The 25,767-nt window shown below is 38.7% G+C and overlaps 1 protein-coding gene and 1 long non-coding RNA gene across 2 annotated transcripts in view; one reads left to right on the forward strand and one right to left on the reverse strand.

Moving 5' to 3' along the window:
• Nucleotides 1-2,669: 2,669 nt before the first annotated feature.
• The window catches only part of LOC141376673 (uncharacterized), a 208,799-nt gene continuing 185,701 nt past the window's right edge, over nucleotides 2,670-25,767 (forward strand). Inside the window, exons 1-2 of the long non-coding RNA XR_015503042.1 lie at nucleotides 2,670-2,764; nucleotides 7,835-7,999. This is a non-coding gene — a long non-coding RNA (uncharacterized LOC141376673). The remainder of the gene's footprint in view (nucleotides 2,765-7,834; nucleotides 8,000-25,767) is intronic.
• LOC101882681 (uncharacterized) lies at nucleotides 3,161-23,809 on the reverse strand. Its single transcript, XM_087274035.2, has 9 exons — nucleotides 11,867-23,809; nucleotides 11,141-11,259; nucleotides 9,388-9,452; nucleotides 9,110-9,309; nucleotides 8,163-8,328; nucleotides 7,857-8,015; nucleotides 5,592-5,656; nucleotides 5,397-5,493; nucleotides 3,161-3,272 (listed from the first exon to the last, which is right to left on the reverse strand). The coding sequence occupies exons 1-9, from the start codon at nucleotides 23,781-23,783 to the stop codon at nucleotides 3,269-3,271; spliced, it is 12,792 nt and encodes a 4,263-aa protein (XP_087130161.2). The 5' UTR covers nucleotides 23,784-23,809; the 3' UTR covers nucleotides 3,161-3,268.

Genomic DNA, 25,767 nt, shown 5'->3' on the forward strand with positions numbered 1-25,767 from the left:
TTTAGTGTGACTGGAAAAAAAAATAGTTTTCACATTATTTAAAATGAGCTTTCAGATCAGTTATTATTAATAGCCCCTTTTATTTTTTTCACAGATCACAAATTAGTGTTGTCCGATTACTTGCCAAATTCAATCAGCATACTATCATCTCATCAAAACATTGAAAGAATTAGCTGCTTTGTTTCCAGTGAGGATTTAGAGAAACTTGTTCATGATTTTATCAGCAGCAGGGTGGATTACTGTAATGGCCTTCTCACTGGCCTTCCCAAAAATACAGTCAGACAATTGCAGCTCATCCAGAATGCTGCAGCCAGGATTCTGAACAGTAGCAGAAAACCAAAGCACTTGTCCTCAGGTCTTTACACTGGCTCCCAGTTACTTTAGGTAACATTAGGCTGAATTATGGGTCAGTTTTTGAGGTTTCTGGTTAAAGTATAAACTTACAGCTGAGAATCTGTACCAATAATAAACCTGTTTTGGCCCAGTTCAGGACCAGTTAAGGGTAATAAATTAGCTGAGATTTGGGCCGATTATGGCCCATGTGTGGCCCTTGTCTGTAATCCAGTTGTGGGTCACTTAAGGACTGCCATTCTTTGCGGTACTTGGGCCGAGGGAAAAGTTATTGTGTGGCCCGGAGCTGGGCCAGAAAACACACACACACACACACACACACACACACACACACACACACACACACACAAATATATATATATATATATATATATATATATATATATATATATACACCCTGGTGGCAAAGAATTCTGGCCCAGATTGGGCATAAATCTGAGACAGCAGGCATTCATCTGGCACTGGCATACAGCATGTGGGCCAGACATGGCTCTGGTAAGGCAGAAGTGGCACCATTTTTAAGGTGGCACAAAATACTTGGGCCAGATGATAATAATTGATATGTGGACCATGTGAGTTTGGATGATCTTGACCCACATTTAAAATGCATTTTGATCATTTTCAAATGCAGTAGGTAGTGCTGTCGCCACACAGCAATAAGGTTGCTGGGTCGCTGGTTCGAACCTCGGCTCAGTTGGTGTTTCTGTGTGGAGTTTGCATGTTCTCCCTGCCTTCGCATGGGTTTCCTCCGGGTGCTCCGGTTTCCCCCACAGTCCAAAGACATGTGGTGCAGGGGAACTGGGTAGGCTAAATTGTCCGTAGTGTGTGTGTGTGTGAATGTGTGTGTGGATGTTTTCCAGAGATGGGTTGCGGCTGGAAGGGCATCTGCTGCGTAAAAACTTGCTGGATAAGTTGGCGGTTCATTCCGCTGTGGCGACCCCAGATTAATAAAGGGACTAAACCGACAAGAAAATGAATGAATGGATGAATGAAAAAAATTCTACCAATCAGGTCGCTTCCAGAACACTCATATGATGCTCTGAAAAGTCTGAATAACCTTTTATAGCACACACACACACATCTATTTTTAGTGTCTTTGTTGTCTTCTGTAATCATGCAGGTGTGCCTCAGTGACAATGAACTGCACATTTGCATACAGTAATCCTTTTATTCTGTGAGGATGGATTGGCTTAATGGTTAAAGAACTAGAACTGAAACGTTCAAACAAAACAATCCTGTCACTTATGGAGTATTTTCAACTATAGTTGAAAATATAGAGAGAAGAAGACAAGTTAGTGAATCAGGGAGTGTTAGAATAAAGACATTTATTTAGACATTTCATTACAGGATACAAAGATAAATAATAATAATAACAATAATCAATCAGTGCAATGCTCTTTCTGTAGTCAGCTCTGAAAATAGGCATACATACATTATCTTCAAAATGTGCTTTAATGTTGTATATTATACACTCTTCTGTCTAAATATTCAACTAGGACTAATGAGACAGCCTATTTCAGTAGTATTCAAAAGAAAACCCCGAGAAACATCGGAGAAGAGGCAGGTGAGGACTAGTGGCGAATATTAAGTCTTTACTGCCATCTTGTGCCATTAAAATGACATTGCAAATTCCGAAAGTCTACATTCATGTCAGTGCATTTTAATACAAATACATTTAAAATATATATGATTTTCAGGTGCAGACGTGTATTCATATATACTTTCTTCATACATATTTAATTAAGAATATATTATATTATTAATGTGCTAAAAAACGTAAACAATATCCTGAAATTATATCAAAAGCAACAGTGGCTGTGTAAGTGCACGTACAGCTTCAATGAAAATAATAATAAGCAATTATAAACATTAATATAGTTTACTATAATTATTGAAGAAGCATTACAAATTAATAACAAATTAAAATGTTGCCTAATTTATAGGAATTTGTGTGTTTTTTTAATTGGGGGTTATATTATGAAAGTTAAAATTTTTTATTAATAATATAATAATAACAACAAAAACATTAATACTTTTACTTAATCATCATTGTTAAAATAACACTCTCTACGGCAAGGGTGGAGATATTTATTCTCAGCATTGCTACTCATCGCTTCTTTCCAGATTTAGTTTTCTAAACGTGACATTTGTAAAAAAAGAAACATGAGTTTCATAACAAATTGAGGTGATTTTTAATTAATTTTGATTTAACATAGCGAATATAGCGATATAATTGCAGGAAGCCCCGCCCACACGGACAGCTTATTGGACAGAAGTGCCGCTTCTAATGTTTATTAATAATCAAACATGGACGCCGAGAGAATTTTTGTGTAAAGATTTTGCATGATAAACCATAAACCACAGTGAAGGCATGTCCTCTTATGAATCATTACTGAAGTCATAAACATACAAGGTATGTGTGCTCTTACTATTGAGACGCAAACAGAGTGTACTGATCTGCGTTTTGTTGTTGATTGAGTCAGTCAGTGGCCAAACTAATTGTGAGCATATATTAACATTACCGCCACCAATTTAATTAGCTAATTCAGGCATATTGTGGGCTGTTTGTTGTCTTAGATGAGAGTGAATGTGCAATATAAATAATATAATTTATAATATTTACAGCCATTTCACTTTAAATACTGTTTATACACCACATGTTGACTTCTTGAGATTAGTGTCAAAAATATCTACAAATATAGTATTATATATATATATATATATATATATATATATATATATATATATATATATATATATATATATGTATATATGTATGTATGTATGTATGTATATATATATATATATATATATATATATATATATATATATATATATATATATATATATATATATATATATGTATAGCTGTGATCTCTGTTTCTTCAGATATCATATACTTCATTTGCTCTGGTCTTTATCTGTAGGGAAAAAATAGAGTTGAGATTAAATAATGAATCAAAAAACAAATACACAAGTGTCAATATCAATGGCATTATTATATAATATGAGTGTTCACATACGGGGGACCAAGCAATGATAAAAAAATTATATTGTGAATGGGTCTTAAATCTAATATTTGGATCATTTTAATTTGCTATTGGTTCCATTATTACAGGAATTTTCATTGTAGAAACTTATTTTGTGTGTGTTTGTATTCAAGTCATTTTAATTTCATTCATTCATTCAAAAAGTTGCTTTATTAATCTGGGGTCGCCACAGCGGAATGAACTGCCAAATTATCCAGCACATGTTTTATGCAGTGGATTCTTTTTCAGCTGCAACCCATTACTGGGAAACATCTATACACACTCATCTAATTTAACTTGCCCAATTCCTATTTACCGCATGTGTTTGGACTGTGGTAGAAACCGGAGCACCCGGAGGAAACCCACACGATCATGGGGAGAACATGCAAACTCTACACAGAAATGCTAACTGACCCTGCCGAGGCTCGAACCAGCGACCTTCTTGCTGTGAGGCGATCGTGCTATCCACTCGCCACTGTGACGCCGTCATATTAATTTAGTTTGTACAAATATTTTTGTGAAATCCTTATTTATTTTTATCTTAATTGTTTTTAAGAATTTTAAAAATAGTTTTATATTATTATATTAATAATATAATATAATATTTTTATTTTTTATTATTTTTTATTGTTTCATTATTTCTTTAACTATTTTTGTCCAGTTTATTATTTATTTGTTAGGTTTTTTTTTATATTATCTTTTTATTTATCCAAATATAATGTTTGCTTATATAAAACAAAACTGAAAATACAATTTTTTATTAAAATGTATAAATAATCTTGCGCCGCTCTGGACATTATTGGACCTCAGTTAGAAAACATTTGTCCTAGTTAATTTTGAAATCTGATGCAGGTCTTAAACAGTGTTGAAGGAAGTGCATCACAAGTAATGTAATAATATTACTTTTATAAGTAACGAGTAAATAAATGCATTTCTTAAAGTAAGCAATAATATTTGAGTTGCTTAAAAAAGTTGTTAGTTGCTGTTTAGTTTAATTAATTAGCTTTCAAAAAAATTAATTGCTGAATTTAAAAAAAACACAGTCATGTTAAATCATGCACTCAATGAGAGAATTTGCTCCCCATGGGAACAGTCAGAAATGAAGATGGCAGGCCAGAGGCTTATGTTTCTGTGATGGACATATTCTCATTATTTTGAACACACTGAAGAAAAGGGGATTGTCTCTTTAGACAGGGATTTTTACTTAACTAATACAACAGAAAGTACAAAAGTAGCAAAACATGGCTTTAATCTTTCAATAATCTGTATTTACTGTATGGCATGTATAGCTCTGGAGGTCAGGAAGTTCTCAAAAGATAACATTATCCTACATCATTCACTCATTTTCTTTTCAGCTTAGTTCCTTTATTAATCTGGGGTCGCCACAGCGGAATGAACCGCCAACTTATCCAGCATATGTTTTACACAGCAGATGCCCTTCCAGCTGCAACCCATTAGTGAGAAACATCCATACACTCTCATTCACTCACATACACTACGGACAATTTAGCTTGTAATTCACCTATAGCGCATGTGTTTGGACTGTGGGGAAAACCGGAGCACCTGGAGGAAACCCACACCAACACGGGGAGAACATGCAAACTCCACACAGAAATGCCAGCTGGCCCAGCTGAGGCTCGTATGAGCGGCCTTCTTGCTGTGAGGCGGTTGTGCTACCCACTGCGCCACCGTGACACCCTATCCTACATAAATTTTTTCAATGTGTTTTTTTTAAGGTGTATGGTGTTGTACAGTGCATTGCAGAGCACCTCTATTTAAAAAAAACTACTGCAAGTTCTGAGAGATCCAACCTTATTTAAGATCAAGTAACTCAATAGTAACATAATGCATTACTTACCATTAAAAGGAACTAAGTAACCCAACTAGTTAAATTTTTTGGGAAGTAACTCAATATTGTAATGCATTTTTAAAGGTAACTTTCCCCACACTGGTCTTTGATAATGTTTTTTTTTCTTCTCATATTTATTAAATGACATGCACAATTTCTCATCCTACCGTGCAGATGTGTTTTCAGGGTACGGTCTGAAAGTCCCAGAATCGGAATCTTCCGTGGCTAAAATGTTTTGATGCCAGTAACCTCTGTCTGTGTGTCCTAAAATAATATTTTTCATAATATATTTTTATCTTTCTCACCGTATTAATTTTTACTATTTAACACGGCATGCATATAGCAGCAAACAGACATCATACCTCTTGATGTAAAGTCAAAGAAGTCATCATCAAAAATGGACAACCTCCTTATGTTAAATGACCTGCTGCAATTAGAGGAGTGGGTTATTAGTTGTGGGATGTTTGCATGTTTATGTGAATGAAATGCACTGGAATAAAATCTGTAAATAAGCAGTTTTCTGTATTTTGGGATTCATGTTTTTATTTTTCCTATTTATTTATACTCATGAATTGCAGTATGGGACTTGAACTTTCTTACAATAGCTTTTAATCTTCAAAAGTTTGAAAAAGTGACTTTTATTAATATTTTTATAGTTTACAGTGATATATAGTCTGGGTTGGTGTTGTATATTACGCTACAAACACCTTGTATTGAGCTGCCAGTACATTTTCTACACTGTGAAACCCAATAAGTCAACCCAGGCTCATCGTGGGCTCCCATCCCGGGAGGTACATATTTGTGCAGTTTTTGTTTTCACGAAACATGCGCTTTTTCGAGTCTCGAACATCTCTCGGGAACGCATGCCGTTAGCGCCCGTGCTATTCTCACGCGAAAGGCTGCCGGAGGCCGCTGTCGAGCGACCGTCTGTCCGACTGATGGACTGAATGACTGAACGATCGACCGGGCGGCCGGCCAATCAGCTAATCGACCGAGCCAGCCACCCTCCTCCTCCTCCTTCCCTAAATCCAAGCGACGATTTACAAAAGCCGTCCAGAATAGAAAAGCAAAAGCCCTCGTCCAATTTTGACTGCGTTTTTGGATTTCGCCGCTTTCTCATCCCGTCACAAACTCGTTCGCTTGCAAATCCCAGTTTCCAAAATAGTCCGCGGGGCTACGTTTTCAGAATGAGCTTTTGTTGCAATAAGTTAAGGCAACTCAAACAATTTGAGGAAACTGATTGCAACAAACCATTTAAGTTCAAAAACTAATCCTAATGAGTACTGTGAACTTAATCCATTTGAGTGAACAAAGCAACTTGAGCACTGTAAAATCCAATAAATGAAGAGAACTCAAACAAACTGGGTACTGTAAACCCAATTAGTTAAGGTAACTCAAACCGTTTGAGGAAACCGATTGCTACAAACTATTTGAGTGCTGAAACTATTATGCTTTTTCTATTATTATTGTAAAGTACTAAAATGTAGGGCTGCTCGATTATGGCAAAAATCATAATCACGATTATTTTGGTCATAATTGTACTCACGATTATTCAAAACGATTAAAGTTGAAGTCAAAATTACCAACTGATGTTTAACAGAGGAATTTTTCACAGTATTTCCTCTAATATTTTTTTCTTTAGGAGAAAGGCTTATTTGTTTTATTTCAGCTAGAATAAAAGCAGGTTTAAATGTTTTCTGACCTATTTTAAGAGCTCAATATTATTAGCCCCCTTGTGCAATATATATATTTCTGATTGTCTGCAGAAGAAACTACTGTTATACAATGACTTGCCTAATTACACTAATTAAGCCTTTTAATGTCACTTTAAGCTGAATACTAGTATGTACTAGTGTGCTTTAAGCATCTTCACTGTAGGAAAAAAACTTTAATTATAGCTACAGCAGTCCTTTAGTCAAGAGCAGTGAGGGATTTTCTTCTTTTGTTGTTTGATTAATGATAAAAACAGTCGGCAGCAGAAATACTGTGCGCTGTCACTTTAATAGCAGTACAGTTCTGGTTTCTCTTTTTTTATTCTAAACTTGTTTGTTTATTACACAAATCAGGGTTCATATAAATGATCACTAAACAGCGCACTCTGACACAAATGCATGTTTTTGACCATTAAAGGACTCGCATTAAGATGGCGTTAGATCGTCTCTGAGGCTAAGCACGCACACACACAAGAGCATGCAATCTCTTTCGTGCTTTTAAAAACATGAATGATGCGAATGTACATCAATGATGCGCATCCTGTGCTGCAAAAGTTACCTTACAGTACAGGCTTTTAGTGATGTTCAGGTGAAACTGAGCTTTGCAGAGCAACAAATGTGCACAACTAGAAAAGGGGCGGTATATGATGCAATGATCATTTATCTCCATTAATGTTTTTTCATAATCGTTAGAAGCCAAAATCAAAACCCAAACCGAATTTTGAATTAACTGCACAGCCCTACTAAAATGTCAACACTATAGAGTTAAATTTTCAACATCAAAAGTTGACAGAGCAGAGATCAGCATCCCATAATGCAATTCAAAACTGTAAATAAACACTTGTGAATCACAAAATACAGAAACTGTTAATTAATAGATATTTGTTTTACAGTGTGGATACTGTATGTACTGACCTTCTGGCTCTGTGAAAAACTACAACCATCACAACTGTAATGATGATGAGTAGAGCTAAAGCTGCTAAACTGCCGAAGAGAACAGCGTAGAAACCTGGTCCTCTGCTGTACTGCTCGCACTGATCTCCATAGTACTTCTCAAAGTAAGAGCTTGTACAGCTTGACAAATGAAGAGGAAAGTTGGAAAATTCATTAACATTAAAATCAGTCCACCTTTTTAATCGAAATGCAACAATCTTGAATATGTTTTGTGAAGAATATGCAGATAAGAACTGTAATTATTACAATTTGCAGAGAAAAACATACTTGCACACTGCGCCATTTATTGCATTTTGGCATTCACCATGATGATTGCAGAAGTCTGGATTTGCTTTGCATGGTCCCACACACACCCATACTCCATTGTCCAGCTCTTGTGTTAAGTTTTCAAGATTCACTGGACAGTTCACAAATGGTTTTACCTGTGAAATATCTGCTCATAACAAAGAAAAAATATGAATTATACATCAAGAGCCATATTTGAGAAATATTGTATTGCAATCATTGTGTCTCTTGAACAATAACGCGTTAAAGGTGCTGTGTGTAAGTTTTTGAAGTTTTTAAAGCATAAAAGTACCATAATATGTTTGCAAATATTCAATAAACATGCTAAGTGAACATACTTGTTTGAAAAACAATGCTGAAGTCTGCTTTAAAAATGTGTGCTGTCAAATGTTTTTCATAATCGTTAGAAGCCAAAATCGAAATCAAAACCGGATTTTTAATTAATTGCACAGCAATACAAGTTAGTCAATGCCCATATAATGACACAGATCACTCTGCCTATTCATGTTAGAGTCCCGCAGGAAAAGTGATTGACGTGGTCATTTGTGTGTAATTTATCTTTTTTTATTTATGATTTGGTTATGGGTAAGCCAAAGACCATGCGAGTCAGTTAATTGAAACATTAGGCTACAAATATAAATTTATGAATTAATTCATTATTGAGATGATAAATAAATAATTCACCGCTGCCTATGACGACAAGGCTATCGTCCGTCGCGATGTTTCACATTAGACATTGTACAATGCCAAATTGGTCGACATTGCCCAACCCTAATAGTAGTTAGGCTCACTTCTGTCAACCTGGCAACCTGCTCTTGCACTAGTTTTAAACAAGGCATGCAATATCTAGTTCAACCACTGGGTGGCACACTTACATACTGCACCTTTAACTGAAGTATATATGAGATCAAAATAAAACATAAACTTACTCAATATTTCAACTTTGCCCATGGTTATTCGAGTGACCTCAATTGATGCATTGAGAGCTGCGCTGAGATTTTGAAATGATTCAGAGTCATTTAATATTCTTTCAAGCGTTTGCCCCAAATTGTTATTTAGAAACTGTATTTGGGTGTTGTTGTTGGGATAGTTATATTCTGCAGTGCTTTCGGCAATAACACTGCCTTGTCTAGATGGGGAAAAACATTAATGTCATTTTCAGTGGTAAATATTTGCAATCTATGCAATACAGCAGAAATCGACTTACATTAGTCTATTAATGGACACGTTTTTGAAGTTTTGTGCATCTGCCTTTTTACAAAAGATAAAAAGCTGTAAAACAGAAAATAAATAATTAAAATTTGCATGTTAATATTGCAAAAAAGGCTTGAGGTCTTTTCATTTATTTCTCCTAAATAAGATTGGTAATTAATTTATAACACATGCAGTTATATAAATGTGTTCAAGTGCATTGCAGTAAAAACATCTAGCTTGACTTGTTTGTTTAGATGGACTTGTAAAGACTTTTATAGACATTAATGATAATGTTTTTATTAATTATAAATAAAATGTTTTATTTTTACATTTATTAGACTGTGTCTGGTTTATTTCCTTTTTTTTTTGAGCAAAAGATAGTGATAGGTGATCCTTACATGTTTCCATTCCATTCAGTTCAACAATAGTTTATATAGCAACCTTTTGACAGGCACATTTCGGACAATCGTTTGATATTAAAAATTGTGCATCCCCCAAAATATTAATTAATTGCAGTTTTGAATCATTATGCATTGCCCCTATTCCAATAGGTTTTACCCACTAAAGTTTTTAATCATGATAAATTTAATCAAATTTGTTATGACCACCCACTTACACACACACACACACACACACACACACACACACACACACACACACACATATATATATATATATATATATATATATATATATATATATATATATATATATATATATATATATAAATATATATAAATATATATATTTAGGTTCAGCTTTGTATAAGGATGTTTTTCCAGTTTATACATATATAAATACTTCAAACTATTGTGAGAAGCTTGTGTAAGGATACCCAACACATTTGATCAAAGTTATACAGCTTTAAAGCAAAGCTAAAAAAATACTAAGGAAATGTGTGTAAACTTTGGACTGTCTAGAAATTAATGAAACATTCTCAAAGAAAAAAAAAATCTCTCATTATTCTGGCATTTAGCAAATGTAAATCATTTAAGTAATACTAACGGACCTAAAATAGTAAACTTTTACTATGATTTACCACCAGACATTAAAAAAAAAAATGGTTCTATTCCTTTATTTAGAGTTTATGTAAACTTCTGGTTTCAACTGTATATTTTCAGTTGTCAGACACCCACTTGAAAATATTCATTCATTCATTCATTCATTTTCTTGTCGGCTTAGTCCCTTTATTAATCTGGGGTCTAATCTGCCAATTTATCCAGCAAGTTTTTACCAGCGGATGCCCTTCCAGCCGAAACCCATCTCTGGGAAACATCCACACAAACACTTATACACTACAGACAATTTAGCCTACCCAATTCACCTGTACCGCATGTCTTTGGACTGTGGGGGAAACCTGAGTACCCGGAGGAAACCCACGCGAACGCAGGGAGAACATGCAAACTCCACACAGAAACGCCAACTGAGCCGATGATCGAACCAGCGACCCAGCGACCTTCTTGCTGTGAGGCAAACGTACTACCCACTGCGCTACTGCGTCGCCCACTTAAAAATATACTATTTCTTATACTATAATTTATAGTAAATACTACAGTGTTTTTTAACCATATACACTGACACCTCCCATAGAGATAGAGAAGTTGCACAATCAACTAAAATGTTGCTTGAGTTGTATGGGCGATATGTATTGCACCACCAAAAATGGTTGAGGTCATGTCCATGCGTTGCGCAAAAAGTCCATATGTTGATTATTGTGAAAGGCCTAAGAATCAATCAGTAAACAATGTGAAACTAGATTGATTTACCTCATGCTGTAAGATGGAAATCAGGTTTTGTGTTTTCACAGAGTTTGGATTTTGATACTCAGAATAATTCAGTCCAAGTCTAAGAGAGATATTTGCTTTCCTTGTGGGTATATCCCCAGCTGAAATTAAACAGTAAATTGAGATAGACTTCATTAGTAGAACATAAGGTACATTGAATGAGTTAACTGGTATGAAAATAGTGTGCAAATCATTGTAATGAAGGAACTTTAAGGAAGTCTGGTGTCTGTGTGGATTGTCACATTCATTCATTCATGTTAATTTGGCTTAGTCCCTTATATATCAGGGGTCGCCACAGTGGAATGAACCATCAAATATTCAGACATGTGTTTTACACAGCGAAAGCCCTTCCGTCTGCAGCCCAGTACTGGGAAACACTTATACACACTCACATTTACACACACACTCATACACTACAGCCAATTAGTTTATTCAATTCACCTATAGCGCATGTGTTTGGACTGTGAGGCAAACCCATGCCAGCAAGGGGATAATATGCAAACTCCACACAGAAATGTCAACTGGCCCAGCAGGGACTCGAACCGGCGACCTTTTTGCTGTGAGGCGACAGTGCTAATCACTAAGCCACTTAATCTATCTTTACTGTAACTAATTCACAACAAGGGCCTTGGGGTTTGAGTTATTATTGTTTCAATACCCATTACTCATTAAAATGTGTCATTTAAAAACAGCATGATGAATACTCACTGATAGTCGCTATGGAAGAGTCCACTGTTAAATTGCAATATGGTCCTTTAATGTTTTCTTTACAGTTACACTGGCATTTCCCTGTTGTTTTATTGTAGCTGCATGGAGATCCATGACACTCACACTTGCCTTGACAATCCTGAGCTGTTGAAAGAGAACTGAAAACTGTTGTGAAAACAGGAGTTTGTGGTGATGTAGATGTTTTTTGGGTACTAGGATGAGGAGAGGATAGCGCTTCAAGAGTGGATCTTGACTGAGATGAAGTAGAAATGCTAAATGTTGAGGCTGTGGTTTGATTTGAGGTGGGATTGGGGGAAATGGCACTGGAGGAGGCAGGTGGCTCTGAAGATGTTGTCTTAATGGGTTCCAGTGTTGGAAATGTTGAACTAACTGACTGTGTTGAATGTATTCCTGTGCTTGCGGTTGAAATAGTGGTTTGTGTTTGTTGACTTGTTTGTTTAGCTGGACTGGACAGGGTAAAGGTTGAAGTGCTCAGACCTTCAGTAGTAGACAATGGTGAGAATGGAGTAGGGATTGTACTTGATGTTGTATTTGTTACAGCTGGACTATTTTTAGATGTTGTAGATTCCAGACCGCTGTTACTTGTAGACAGTTTTAAAGTTGTTGTGCTTAAAGGGGTCACTGGTGTTGTAATACTTGAATAAACGGATGATGTAGGTTCAGATTCAGTGGTAGAAATAGCAGGAGTGGTTTCTGTCTGCTGGCTTGTGGTTTGTTTGACAGTAGCTGAAGATATTTCTGTTGACAAACTTGATGTACTCTGTTGTGTTGTGGAGTATGGTAAAGATGGAGAGGTACCTGTTGTAGATGCCAGTGTTGGACCAGTTTCCATTGTAGAAGTTTTGAATGTGGTTCTGCTTAAAGGGGACTCTTCTGATGTTGAACTTACTGAAGATAAAGTGCTACCTGTTGTGTATGATGTAGTTTCCATTGTTGGAATATTTTCAAGTGTAGAAGATTCAAATGTTGTTGTAGTCACAGTGGACTCTTCTGTTGTGAGTGGTGTGGATTCAGTTACTTTTGAAGAAATATCAGGACTGGTTTCTGTCTGCTGGCTTGTGGTTTGTTTGACAGTAGCTGAAGATAATTCTGTTGACAAAGTTGATGTATTCTGTTGTGTTGTGGAGTATGGTAAAGATGGAGAGGTACCTGTTGTACTTGCCAGTGTTAGACCAGTTTCCATTGTAGAAGCTTTGAATGTGGTTGTGCTTATAGGGGACTCTTCTGGTGTAAATGTTGTAGACTCAGTTACTGTAGTAGAAATAGCAGGACTGGTTTGTGTTTGAAGACTTTTGGCTGAAGATATTTCCATTGTGAACTCAGTCATAGATGATGTATTCTGCTCTTCTGTTGTAGAAGTTAACGGAGATGGAGAGGTACCTGTTGTGTATACTGCAGTTTCCGATGTTGAACCACTTTCAGTTGTAGAAGTTTTGATTGTGGTTGCGATCACAGATGAATCTTCTGCTGTAAATGTTTGTGTCTGTTGGCTTGTGGTTTGTTCAACAGTAGTTGAAGATATTTCTGTTGACAATGTTGATGTGTTCTGTGGTGTTGTGGAATAGGCTGAAAATGAAGTGCTGCCTGTTATACATAATGTATTCTGCTCTTTTGTTGTTGAAGTTACCGGAGATGGAAAGGTACCTGTTGTGTATAATGTAGTTTCCGATGTAGAAGATTTAAATGTGGTTGTAGTGCTAGGGGACTCTTCTGTTGTGAAGGGTGTAGATTCTGTTATTGTGGGTGAACTATAAGGACTGGTTTGTGTCTGTTGGCTTGTGGTTAGTTCTACAGTAGCTGAAGTTTCTGTTGTAAACTCAGTCATAGATGATGTAGTCTGCTCTTCTATTGTAGAAGTTACCAGAGATGGAGAGGTACCTGTTGTGTATAGTGTAGTTTCCATCGTAGAAGATTCAAATGTGGTTGTAGTCCCAGTGGATTCTTCTGTTGAGAAGGGTGTAGATTCTGGTATTGTGGGGGAACTATCAGGACTGGTTAGTTCTACAGTAGCTGAAGTTTCTGTTGTAAACTCGGTCATAGATGATGTATTCTGCTCTTCTGTTGTTGAAGTTACCAGAGATGGAGAGGTACCTGTTGTGTATATTGTAGTTTCCATTGTAGAAGATTCCGATGTTTTTGTAGTCCCAGTGGACTCTTCTGTTGTAAAGGGTGTTGATTCTGTTATTGGAGCGGAACTATCAGCACTGGTTTGTGTCTGTTGGCTTGTGGTTTGTTCTACAGTAGCTGATTTTATTTCAGTTGTAAACTCAGTCATAGATGCTGTAGTCTGCTCTTCTGTTGTTGAAGTTACCATAGGTGGAGAGGTACCTGTTGTGTATAATGTTTCCATTGTAGAAGATTCCGATGTGATTGTAGTCCCAGTGGACTCTTCTGTTGTGAAGGGTGTTGATTCTGTTATTGTGGGGGAACTATCAGGATTGGTTTGTGTCTGTTGGCTTTTGGTTAGTTCTACAGTAGCTGATGTTGTTTCTGTTGTAAACTCAGTCATAGATAATGTAGTCTGCACTTCTGTTGTTGAAGTTACTGGAGATGGAGAGGTACCTGTTGTGTATAATGTTTCCATTGTAGAAGATTCAAATGTGGTTGTAGTTCCAGTGGACTCTTCTATTGTGAAGGGTGTTGATTCTGTTATTGTAGGGGAACTATCAGGACTGGTTTGTATCTGTTGGCTTTTGGTTAGTTCTACAGTAGCTGATGTTGTTTCTGTTATAAACTCAGTCACAGATGATGTATTTTGCTCTTCTGTTGTTGAAGTTACAGGAGATGCAGAGGTACCTGTTGTGTATAATGTTTCCATTGTAGAAGATTCCGATGTGGTTGTAGTCCCAGTGGACTCTTCTGTTGTGAAGGGTGTTGATTCTGGTATTGTGGGGGAACTATCAGGATTGGTGTGTGTCTGTTGGCTTGTGGTTAGTTCTACAGTAGCTAAAGTTTCTGTTGTAAACTCAGTCATAGATGATGTATTCTGCTCTTCTGTTGTTGAAGTTACAGAAGATGGAGAGGTACCTGTTGTGTTTATTGTAGTTTCCATCGTAGAAGATTCCGATGTGATTGTAGTCCCAGTGGACTCTTCTGTTGTGAAGGGTGTTGATTCTGTTATTGTGGGGGAACTATCAGGACTGGTTGGTGTCTGTTGGCTTGTGGTTAGTTCTACAGTAGCTGAAGTTTCTGTTGTAAACTCAGTCATAGATGATGTATTCTGCCCTTCTGTTGTTGAAGTTACCGGAGATGGAGAGGTACCTGTTGTGTATATTGTAGTTTCCATCGTAGAAGATTCAGATGTAATTGTAGTCCAAGTGGACTCTTCTATTGTGAAGGGTGTTGATTCTGTTATTGTGGGGGAACTATCAGGACTGGTTTGTGTCTGTTGGCTTGTGGTTAGTTCTACAGTAGCTGAAGTTTCTGTTGTAAACTCAGTCATAGATGATGTATTCTGCTCTTCTGTTGTTGAAGTTACCGGAGATGCAGAGGTACCTGTTGTGTATAGTGTTTCCATTGTAGAAGATTCCGATGTGGTTGTAGTCCCAGTGGACTCTTCTGTTTTGAAGGGTGTTGATTCTGTTATTGTGGGGGAACTATCAGGACTGGTTGGTGTCTGTTGGCTTGTGGTTAGTTCTACAGTAGCTGATATTGTTTCGGCTGTAAACTCAGTCATAGATGATGTATTCTGCTCTTCTGTTGTTGAAGTTACAGAATATGGAGAGGTACCTGTTGTGTTTATTGTAGTTTCCATCGTAGAAGATTCCGATGTGATTGTAGTCCCAGTGGACTCTTCTGTTGTGAAGGGTGTTGATTCTGGTATTGTGGGGGAACTATCAGGATTGGTTTGTGTCTGTTGGCTTGTGGTTAGTTCTACAGTAGCTGAAGTTACTGTTGTATACTCAGTCATAGATGATGTATTCTGCTCTTCTGTTGTTGAAGTTACAGGAGATGGAGAGGTACCTGTTGTGTTTATTGTAGTTTCCATCGTAGAAGATTCCGATGTGATTGTAGTCCCAGTGGACTCTTCTGTTGTGAAGGGTGTTGATTCTGTTATTGTGGGGGAACTATCAGGACTGGTTGGTGTCTGTTGGCTTGTGGTTAGTTCTACATTAGCTGATATTGTTTCGGTTGTAAACTCAGTCATAGATGATGTATTCTGCTCTTCTGTTGTTGAAGTTACAGGAGATGGAGAGGTACCTGTTGTGTTTATTGTAGTTTCCATCGTAGAAGATTCCGATGTGATTGTTGTCCCAGTGGACTCTTCTGTTGTGAAGGGTGTTGATTCTGTTATTGTGGGGGAACTATCAGGACTGGTTGGTGTCTGTTGGCTTGTGGTTAGTTCTACAGTAGCTGATATTGTTTCGGTTGTAAACTCAGTCATAGATGATGTATTCTGCTCTTCTGTTGTTGAAGTAACCGGAGATGGAGAGGTACCTGTTGTGTATATTGTCGTTTCCATCGTAGAAGATTCTGATGTGATTGTAGTCCCAGTGGACTCTTCTGTTGTGAAGGGTGTTGATTTTGGTATTGTGGGGGAACTATCAGGACTGGTTTGTGTCTGTTGGCTTGTGGTTAGTTCTACAGTAGCTGATATTGTTTCGGTTGTAAACTCAGTCATAGATAATGTATTCTGCTCCTCTGTTGTTGAAGTTACCGGAGATGCAGTGGTACCTGTTGTGTATAATGTTTCCATTGTAGAAGATTCAGATGTGGTTGTAGTCCTAGCGGACTCTTCTGTTGTGAAGGGTGTTGATTCTGGTATTGTGGGGGAACTATCAGGACTGGTTTGTGTCTGTTGGCTTGTGGTTAGTTCTACAGCAGCTGAAGTTTCTGTCGTGAACTCAGTCATAGATGATGTAGTCTGCTCTTCTGTTGTTGAAGTTACCGGAGATGGAGAGTTACCGGTTGTGTACACTGTAGTTTCCATTGTAGAAGATTCCGATGTGATTGTAGTCCCAGTGGACTCTTCTGTTGTGAAGGGTGTTGATTCTGGTATTGTGGGGGAACTATCAGCATTGGTTTGTGTCTGTTGGCTTTTGGTTAGTTCTACAGTAGCTGAAGTTTCTGTTGTAAACTCAGTCATAGATGATGTATTCTGCTCCTCTGTTGTTGAAGTAACCGGAGATGGAGAGGTACCTGTTGTGTATATTGTCGTTTCCATTGTAGAAGATTCCGATGTGGTTGTAGTCCCAGTGGACTCTTCTGTTGTGAAGGGTGTTGATTCGGGTATTGTGGGGGAACTATCAGGATTGGTTTGTGTCTGTTGGCTTTTGGTTAGTTCTACATTAGCTGAAGTTTCTGTTGTAAACTCAGTCATAGATGATGTAGTCTGCTCTTCTGTTGTTAAAGTTACCGGAGATGGAGAGTTACCGGTTGTGTATACTGTAGTTTCCATTGTAGAAGATGCCGATGTGATTGTAGTCCCAGTGGACTCTTCTGTTGTGAAGGGTGTTGATTCTGTTATTGTGGGGGAACTATCAGGACTGGTTTGTATCGGTTGGCTTGTGGTTGATACTACAGTAGCTGATATTGTTTCAGTTGTAAACTCAGTCATAGATGATGTATTCTGCTCCTCTGTTGTTGAAGTTACTGGAGATGGAGAGGTACCTGTTGTGTATATTGTCGTTTCCATTGTAGAAGATTTTGATGTGATTGTAGTCCCAGTGGACTCTTCTGTTGTGAAGGGTGTTGATTCTGTTATTGTGGGGGAACTATCAGGACTGGTTTGTGTCTGTTGGCTTGTGGATAGTTCTACAATAGCTGATATTGTTTCGGTTGTAAACTCAGTCATAGATGATGTATTCTGCTCCTCTGTTGTTGAAGTTACCGGAGATGCAGAGGTACCTGTTGTGTATAGTGTTTCCATTGTAGAAGATTCCAATGTGGTTGTAGTCCCAGTGGACTCTTCTGATGTGAAGGGTGTTGATTCTGGTATTGTGGGGGAACTATCAGGATTGGTTTGTGTCTGTTGGCTTGTGGTTAGTTCTACAGTAGCTGAAGTTTCTGTTGTAAACTCAGTCATAGATGATGAATTCTGCTCTTCTGTTGTTGTAGTTACCGGAGATGGAGAGGTAACTGTTGTGTATATTGTCGTTGCCATCGTAGAAGATTCCGATGTGATTGTTGTCCCAGTGGACTCTTCTGTTGTGAAGGGTGTTGATTCTGTTATTGTGGGGGAACTATCAGGACTGGTTTGTGTCTGTTGGCTTGTGGATAGTTCTACAGTAGCTGATATTGTTTCGGTTGTAAACTCAGTCATAGATAGTGTATTCTGCTCCTCTGTTGTTGAAGTTACTGGAGATACAGAGGTACCTGTTGTGTATAATGTTTCCATTGTAGAAGATTCAGATGTGGTTGTAGTCCCAGTGGACTCTTCTGTTGTGAAGGGTGTTGATTCTGGTATTGTGGGGGAACTATCAGGATTGGTTTGTGTCTGTTGGCTTTTGGTTAGTTCTACAGTAGCTGAAGTTTCTGTTGTAAACTCAGTCATAGATAATGTAGTCTGCTCTTCTGTTTTTGAAGTTACTAGAGATGGAGAGGTACCTGTTGTGTATACTGTAGTTTCCATTGTAGAAGATTCCGATGTGATTGTAGTCCCAGTGGACTCTTCTGTTGTGAAGGTTGTTGATTCTGGTATTGTGGGGGAACTACCAGGACTGGTTGGTGTCTGTTGGCTTGTGGTTAGTTCTACAGTAGCTGATATTGTTTCGGTTGTAAACTCAGCCATAGATGATGTTTTCTGCTCCTCTGTTGTTGAAGTTACCAGAGATGCAGAGGTACCTGTTGTGTATAGTGTTTCCATTGTAGAAGATTCCGATGTGGTTGTAGTCCCAGTGGACTCTTCTGTTGTTAAGGGTGTTGATTCTGGTATTGTGGGGGAACTATCAGGATTGGTTTGTGTCTGTTGGCTTGTGGTTGGTACTACAGTAGCTGATATTGTTTCGGTTGTAAACTCAGTCATAGATGATGTATTCTGCTCTTCTGTTGTTGAAGTTACAGGAGATGGAGAGGTACCTGTTGTGTATATTGTCGTTTCCATCGTAGAAGATTCTGATGTGATTGTAGTCCCAGTGGATTCTTCTGTTGTGAAGGGTGTTGATTCTGTTATTGTGGGGGAACTATCAGGACTGGTTTGTGTCTGTTGGCTTGTGGTTAGTTCTACAGTAGCTGATATTGTTTCGGTTTTAAACTCAGTCATAGATAATGTATTCTGCTCCTCTGTTGTTGAAGTTACTGGAGATGCAGAGCTACCTGTTGTGTATAATGTTTCCATTGTAGAAGATTCCGATGTGGTTGTAGTCCCAGTGGACTCTTCTGTTGTGAAGGGTGTTGATTCTGGTATTGTGGGGGAACTATCAGGATTGGTTTGTGTCTGTTGGCTTGTGGTTAGTTCTACAGTAGCTGAAGTTTCTGTTGTAAAGTCAGTCATAGATGATGTATTCTGCTCTTCTGTTGTTGAAGTTACAGGAGATGGAGAGGTACCTGTTGTGTTTATTGTAGTTTCCATCGTAGAAGATTCCGATGTGATTGTAGTCCCAGTGGACTCTTCTGTTGTGAAGGGTGTTGATTCTGTTATTGTGGGGGAACTATCAGGACTGGTTTGTGTCTGTTGGCTTGTGGTTAGTTCTACAGTAGCTGATATTGTTTCGGTTGTAAACTCAGTCATAGATAATGTATTCTGCTCTTCTGTTGTTGAAGTTACAGGAGATGGAGAGGTACCTGTTGTGTTTATTGTAGTTTCCATCGTAGAAGATTCCGATGTGATTGTAGTCCCAGTGGACTCTTCTGTTGTGAAGGGTGTTGATTCTGTTATTGTGGGGGAACTATCAGGACTGGTTTGTATCGGTTGGCTTGTGGTTGATACTACAGTAGCTGATATTGTTTCAGTTGTAAACTCAGTCATAGATGATGTATTCTGCTCCTCTGTTGTTGAAGTTACTGGAGATGGAGAGGTACCTGTTGTGTATATTGTCGTTTCCATTGTAGAAGATTTTGATGTGATTGTAGTCCCAGTGGACTCTTCTGTTGTGAAGGGTGTTGATTCTGTTATTGTGGGGGAACTATCAGGACTGGTTTGTGTCTGTTGGCTTGTGGATAGTTCTACAATAGCTGATATTGTTTCGGTTGTAAACTCAGTCATAGATGATGTATTCTGCTCCTCTGTTGTTGAAGTTACCGGAGATGCAGAGGTACCTGTTGTGTATAGTGTTTCCATTGTAGAAGATTCCAATGTGGTTGTAGTCCCAGTGGACTCTTCTGATGTGAAGGGTGTTGATTCTGGTATTGTGGGGGAACTATCAGGATTGGTTTGTGTCTGTTGGCTTGTGGTTAGTTCTACAGTAGCTGAAGTTTCTGTTGTAAACTCAGTCATAGATGATGAATTCTGCTCTTCTGTTGTTGTAGTTACCGGAGATGGAGAGGTAACTGTTGTGTATATTGTCGTTGCCATCGTAGAAGATTCCGATGTGATTGTTGTCCCAGTGGACTCTTCTGTTGTGAAGGGTGTTGATTCTGTTATTGTGGGGGAACTATCAGGACTGGTTTGTGTCTGTTGGCTTGTGGATAGTTCTACAGTAGCTGATATTGTTTCGGTTGTAAACTCAGTCATAGATAGTGTATTCTGCTCCTCTGTTGTTGAAGTTACTGGAGATACAGAGGTACCTGTTGTGTATAATGTTTCCATTGTAGAAGATTCAGATGTGGTTGTAGTCCCAGTGGACTCTTCTGTTGTGAAGGGTGTTGATTCTGGTATTGTGGGGGAACTATCAGGATTGGTTTGTGTCTGTTGGCTTTTGGTTAGTTCTACAGTAGCTGAAGTTTCTGTTGTAAACTCAGTCATAGATAATGTAGTCTGCTCTTCTGTTTTTGAAGTTACTAGAGATGGAGAGGTACCTGTTGTGTATACTGTAGTTTCCATTGTAGAAGATTCCGATGTGATTGTAGTCCCAGTGGACTCTTCTGTTGTGAAGGTTGTTGATTCTGGTATTGTGGGGGAACTACCAGGACTGGTTGGTGTCTGTTGGCTTGTGGTTAGTTCTACAGTAGCTGATATTGTTTCGGTTGTAAACTCAGCCATAGATGATGTTTTCTGCTCCTCTGTTGTTGAAGTTACCAGAGATGCAGAGGTACCTGTTGTGTATAGTGTTTCCATTGTAGAAGATTCCGATGTGGTTGTAGTCCCAGTGGACTCTTCTGTTGTTAAGGGTGTTGATTCTGGTATTGTGGGGGAACTATCAGGATTGGTTTGTGTCTGTTGGCTTGTGGTTGGTACTACAGTAGCTGATATTGTTTCGGTTGTAAACTCAGTCATAGATGATGTATTCTGCTCTTCTGTTGTTGAAGTTACAGGAGATGGAGAGGTACCTGTTGTGTTTATTGTAGTTTCCATCGTAGAAGATTCCGATGTGATTGTAGTCCCAGTGGACTCTTCTGTTGTGAAGGGTGTTGATTCTGTTATTGTGGGGGAACTATCAGGACTGGTTTGTGTCTGTTGGCTTGTGGTTAGTTCTACAGTAGCTGATATTGTTTCGGTTGTAAACTCAGTTATAGATAATGTATTCTGCTCTTCTGTTGTTGAAGTTACCGGAGATGGAGAGGTACCTGTTGTGTATATTGTTGTTTCCATCGTAGAAGATTCTGATGTGATTGTAGTCCCAGTGGACTCTTCTGTTGTGAAGGGTGTTGATTCTGTTATTGTGGGGGAACTATCAGGACTGGTTTGTGTCTGTTGGCTTGTGGTTAGTTCTACAGTAGCTGATATTGTTTCGGTTGTAAACTCAGTCATAAATAATGTATTCTGCTCCTCTGTTGTTGAAGTTACTGGAGATGCAGAGGTACCTGTTGTGTATAATGTTTCCATTGTAGAAGATTCCGATGTGGTTGTTGTCCTAGTGGACTCTTCTGTTGTGAAGGGTGTTGATTCTGGTATTGTGGGGGAACTACCAGGATTGGTTTGTGTCTGTTGGCTTGTGGTTAGTTCTACAGTAGCTGAAGTTTCTGTTGTAAACTTAGTCATAGATGATGTAGTCTGCTCTTCTGTTGTTGAAGTTACCGGAGATGGAGAGGTACCGGTTGTGTATAGTGTTTCCATTGTAGAAGATTCCGATGTGATTGTAGTCCCAGTGGACTCTTCTGTTGTGAAGGGTGTTGATTCTGTTATTGTGGGGGAACTATCAGGACTGGTTTGTATCGGTTGGCTTGTGGTTGGTACTACAGTAGCTGATATTGTTTCAGTTGTAAACTCAGTCATAGATGATGTATTCTGCTCCTCTGTTGTTGAAGTTACTGGAGATGGAGAGGTACCGGTTGTGTATAGTGTTTCCATTGTAGAAGATTCCGATGTGATTGTAGTCCCAGTGGACTCTTCTGTTGTGAAGGGTGTTGATTCTGTTATTGTGGGGGAACTATCAGGACTGGTTTGTGTCTGTTGGCTTGTGGTTAGTTCTACAATAGCTGATATTGTTTCGGTTGTAAACTCAGTCATAGATGATGTATTCTGCTCCTCTGTTGTTGAAGTTACCGGAGATGCAGAGGTACCTGTTGTGTATAGTGTTTCCATTGTAGAAGATTCCGATGTGGTTGTAGTCCCAGTGGACTCTTCTGTTGTGAAGGGTGTTGATTCTGGTATTTTGGGGGAACTATCAGGATTGGTTTGTGTCTGTTGGCTTGTGGTTAGTTCTACAGTAGCTGATATTGTTTCGGTTGTAAACTCAGTCATAGATGATGTAGTCTGCTCTTCTGTTGTTGAAGTTACCGGAGATGGAGAGTTACCGGTTGTGTATACTGTAGTTTCCATTGTAGAAGATTCCGATGTGATTGTTGTCCCAGTGGACTCTTCTGTTGTGAAGGATGTTGATTCTGTTAATGTGGGGAAACTATCAGGACTGGTTTGTATCTGTTGGCTTGTGGTTGGTACTACAGTAGCTGATATTGTTTCGGTTGTAAACTCAGTCATAGATGATGTATTCTGCTCCTCTGTTGTTGAAGTTACCGGAGATGCAGAGGTACCTGTTGTGTATAGTGTTTCCATTGTAGAAGATTCCGATGTGGTTGTAGTCCCAGTGGACTCTTCTGTTGTGAAGGGTGTTGATTCTGGTATTGTGGGGGAACTATCAGGATTGGTTTGTGTCTGTTGGCTTGTGGTTAGTTCTACAGTAGCTGAAGTTTCTGTTGTAAACTCAGTCATAGATGATGAATTCTGCTCTTCTGTTGTTGTAGTTACTGGAGATGGAGAGGTACCTGTTGTGTATATTGTCGTTTCCATCGTAGAAGATTCTGATGTGATTGTAGTCCCAGTGGACTCTTCTGTTGTAAAGGGTGTTGATTCTGGTATTGTGGGGGAATTATCCGGACTGGTTTGTGTCTGTTGGCTTTTGGTTAGTTCTACAGTAGCTGAAGTTTCTGTTGTAAACTCAGTCATAGATGATGTAGTCTGCTCTTCTGTTGTTGAAGTTACCGGAGATGGAGAGTTACCGGTTGTGTGTACTGTAGTTTCCATTGTAGAAGATTCCGATGTGATTGTAGTCCCAGTGGACTCTTCTGTTGTGAAGGGTGTTGATTCTGTTATTGTGGGGGAACTATCAGGACTGGTTTGTATCGGTTGGCTTGTGGTTGGTACTACAGTAGCTGATATTGTTTCGGTTGTAAACTCAGTCATAGATGATGTATTCTGCTCTTCTGTTGTTGAAGTTACCGGAGATGGAGAGGTACCTGTTGTGTATATTGTCGTTTCCATCGTAGAAGATTCTGATGTGATTGTTGTCCCAGTGGATTCTTCTGTTGTGAAGGGTGTTGATTCTGTTATTGTGGGGGAACTATCAGGACTGGTTTGTGTCTGTTGGCTTGTGGTTAGTTCTACAGTAGCTGATATTGTTTCGGTTGTAAACTCAGTCATAGATGATGTATTCTGCTCTTCTGTTGTTGAAGTTACTGGAGATGGAGAGGTACCTGTTGTGTATAATGTTTCCATTGTAGAAGATTCATATGTGGTTGTAGTCCCAGTGGACTCTTCTGATGTGAAGGGTGTTGATTCTGGTTTTGTGGGGGAACTATCAGGACTGGTTTGTGTCTGTTGGCTTGTGGTTAGTTCTACAGTAGCTGATATTGTTTCGGTTGTAAACTCAGTCATAGATAATGTATTCTGCTCCTCTGTTGTTGAAGTTACTGGAGATGCAGAGCTACCTGTTGTGTATAATGTTTCCATTGTAGAAGATTCCGATGTGGTTGTAGTCCCAGTGGACTCTTCTGTTGTGAAGGGTGTTGATTCTGGTATTGTGGGGGAACTATCAGGATTGGTTTGTGTCTGTTGGCTTGTGGTTAGTTCTACAGTAGCTGAAGTTTCTGTTGTAAACTCAGTCATAGATGATGTATTCTGCTCTTCTGTTGTGGAAGTTACAGGAGATGGAGAGGTACCTGTTGTGTTTATTGTAGTTTCCATCGTAGAAGATTCCGATGTGATTGTAGTCCCAGTGGACTCTTCTGTTGTGAAGGGTGTTGATTCTGTTATTGTGGGGGAACTATCAGGACTGGTTTGTGTCTGTTGGCTTGTGGTTAGTTCTACAGTAGCTGATATAGTTTCGGTTGTAAACTCAGTCATAGATGATGTATTCTGCTCTTCTGTTGCTGAAGTTACCGGAGATGGAGAGGTACCTGTTGTGTATAATGTTTCCATTGTAGAAGATTCAGATGTGGTTGTAGTCCCAGTGAACTCTTCTGTTGTGAAGGGTGTTGATTCTGGTTTTGTGGGGGAACTATCAGGATTGGTTTGTGTCTGTTGGCTTTTGGTTAGTTCTACAGTAGCTGAAGTTTCTGTTGTGAACTCAGTCATAGATGATGTAGTCTGCTCTTCTGTTGTTGAAGTTACCGGAGATGGAGAGTTACCGGTTGTGTACACTGTAGTTTCCATTGTAGAAGATTCTGATGTGATTGTAGTCCTAGTGGACTCTTCTGTTGTGAAGGGTGTTGATTCTGGTATTGTGGGGGAACTACCAGGATTGGTTTGAGTCTGTTGGCTTGTGGTTAGTTCTACAGTAGCTGAAGTTTCTGTTGTAAACTCAGTCATAGATGATGTAGTCTGCTCTTCTGTTGTTGAAGTTACCGGAGATGGAGAGGTATTGGTAGTGTATAGTGTTTCCATTGTAGAAGATTCCGATGTGATTGTAGTCCCAGTGGACTCTTCTGTTGTGAAGGGTGTTGATTCTGTTATTGTGGGGGAACTATCAGGACTGGTTTGTATCGGTTGGCTTGTGGTTGGTACTACAGTAGCTGATATTGTTTCAGTTATAAACTCAGTCATAGATGATGTATTCTGCTCCTCTGTTGTTGAAGTTACTGGAGATGGAGAGGTACCTGTTGTGTATATTGTCGTTTCCATTGTAGAAGATTCTGATGTGATTGTAGTCCCAGTGGACTCTTCTGTTGTGAAGGGTGTTGATTCTGTTATTGTGGGGGAACTATCAGGACTGGTTTGTGTCTGTTGGCTTGTGGTTAGTTCTACAGTAGCTGAAGTTTCTGTTGTAAACTCAGTCATAGATGATGTAGTCTGCTCTTCTGTTGTTGAAGTTACCGGAGATGGAGAGGTACCGGTAGTGTATAGTGTTTCCATTGTAGAAGATTCCGATGTGATTGTAGTCCCAGTGGACTCTTCTGTTGTGAAGGGTGTTGATTCTGTTATTGTGGGGGAACTATCAGGACTGGTTTGTATCGGTTGGCTTGTGGTTGGTACTACAGTAGCTGATATTGTTTCAGTTGTAAACTCAGTCATAGATAATGTATTCTGCTCCTCTGTTGTTGAAGTTACTGGAGATGGAGAGGTACCTGTTGTGTATATTGTCGTTTCCATTGTAGAAGATTCTGATGTGATTGTAGTCCCAGTGGAC

Source organism: Danio rerio, chromosome 11, assembly GCF_052040795.2.
Source record: "Danio rerio strain M-AB ecotype USA chromosome 11, GRCz13ab, whole genome shotgun sequence".
Lineage (NCBI taxonomy): Eukaryota > Metazoa > Chordata > Actinopteri > Cypriniformes > Danionidae > Danio > Danio rerio.

Bases quoted from the DNA above. Each gene is read 5' to 3' on its own strand.
- LOC101882681 (XM_087274035.2), bottom strand. From the start codon at position 23,783: ATGACTGAGTTTACAACCGAAACAATATCAGCTACTGTAGAACTAACC. The intron at 9,310-9,387 runs GTAAGTCGATTT...TTCCCCATCTAG, and splicing joins GTGTCCATTAATAGACTAAT to ACAAGGCAGTGTTATTGCCG. The intron at 5,494-5,591 runs GTATGATGTCTG...ATATTATTTTAG, and splicing joins CTTTGACTTTACATCAAGAG to GACACACAGACAGAGGTTAC.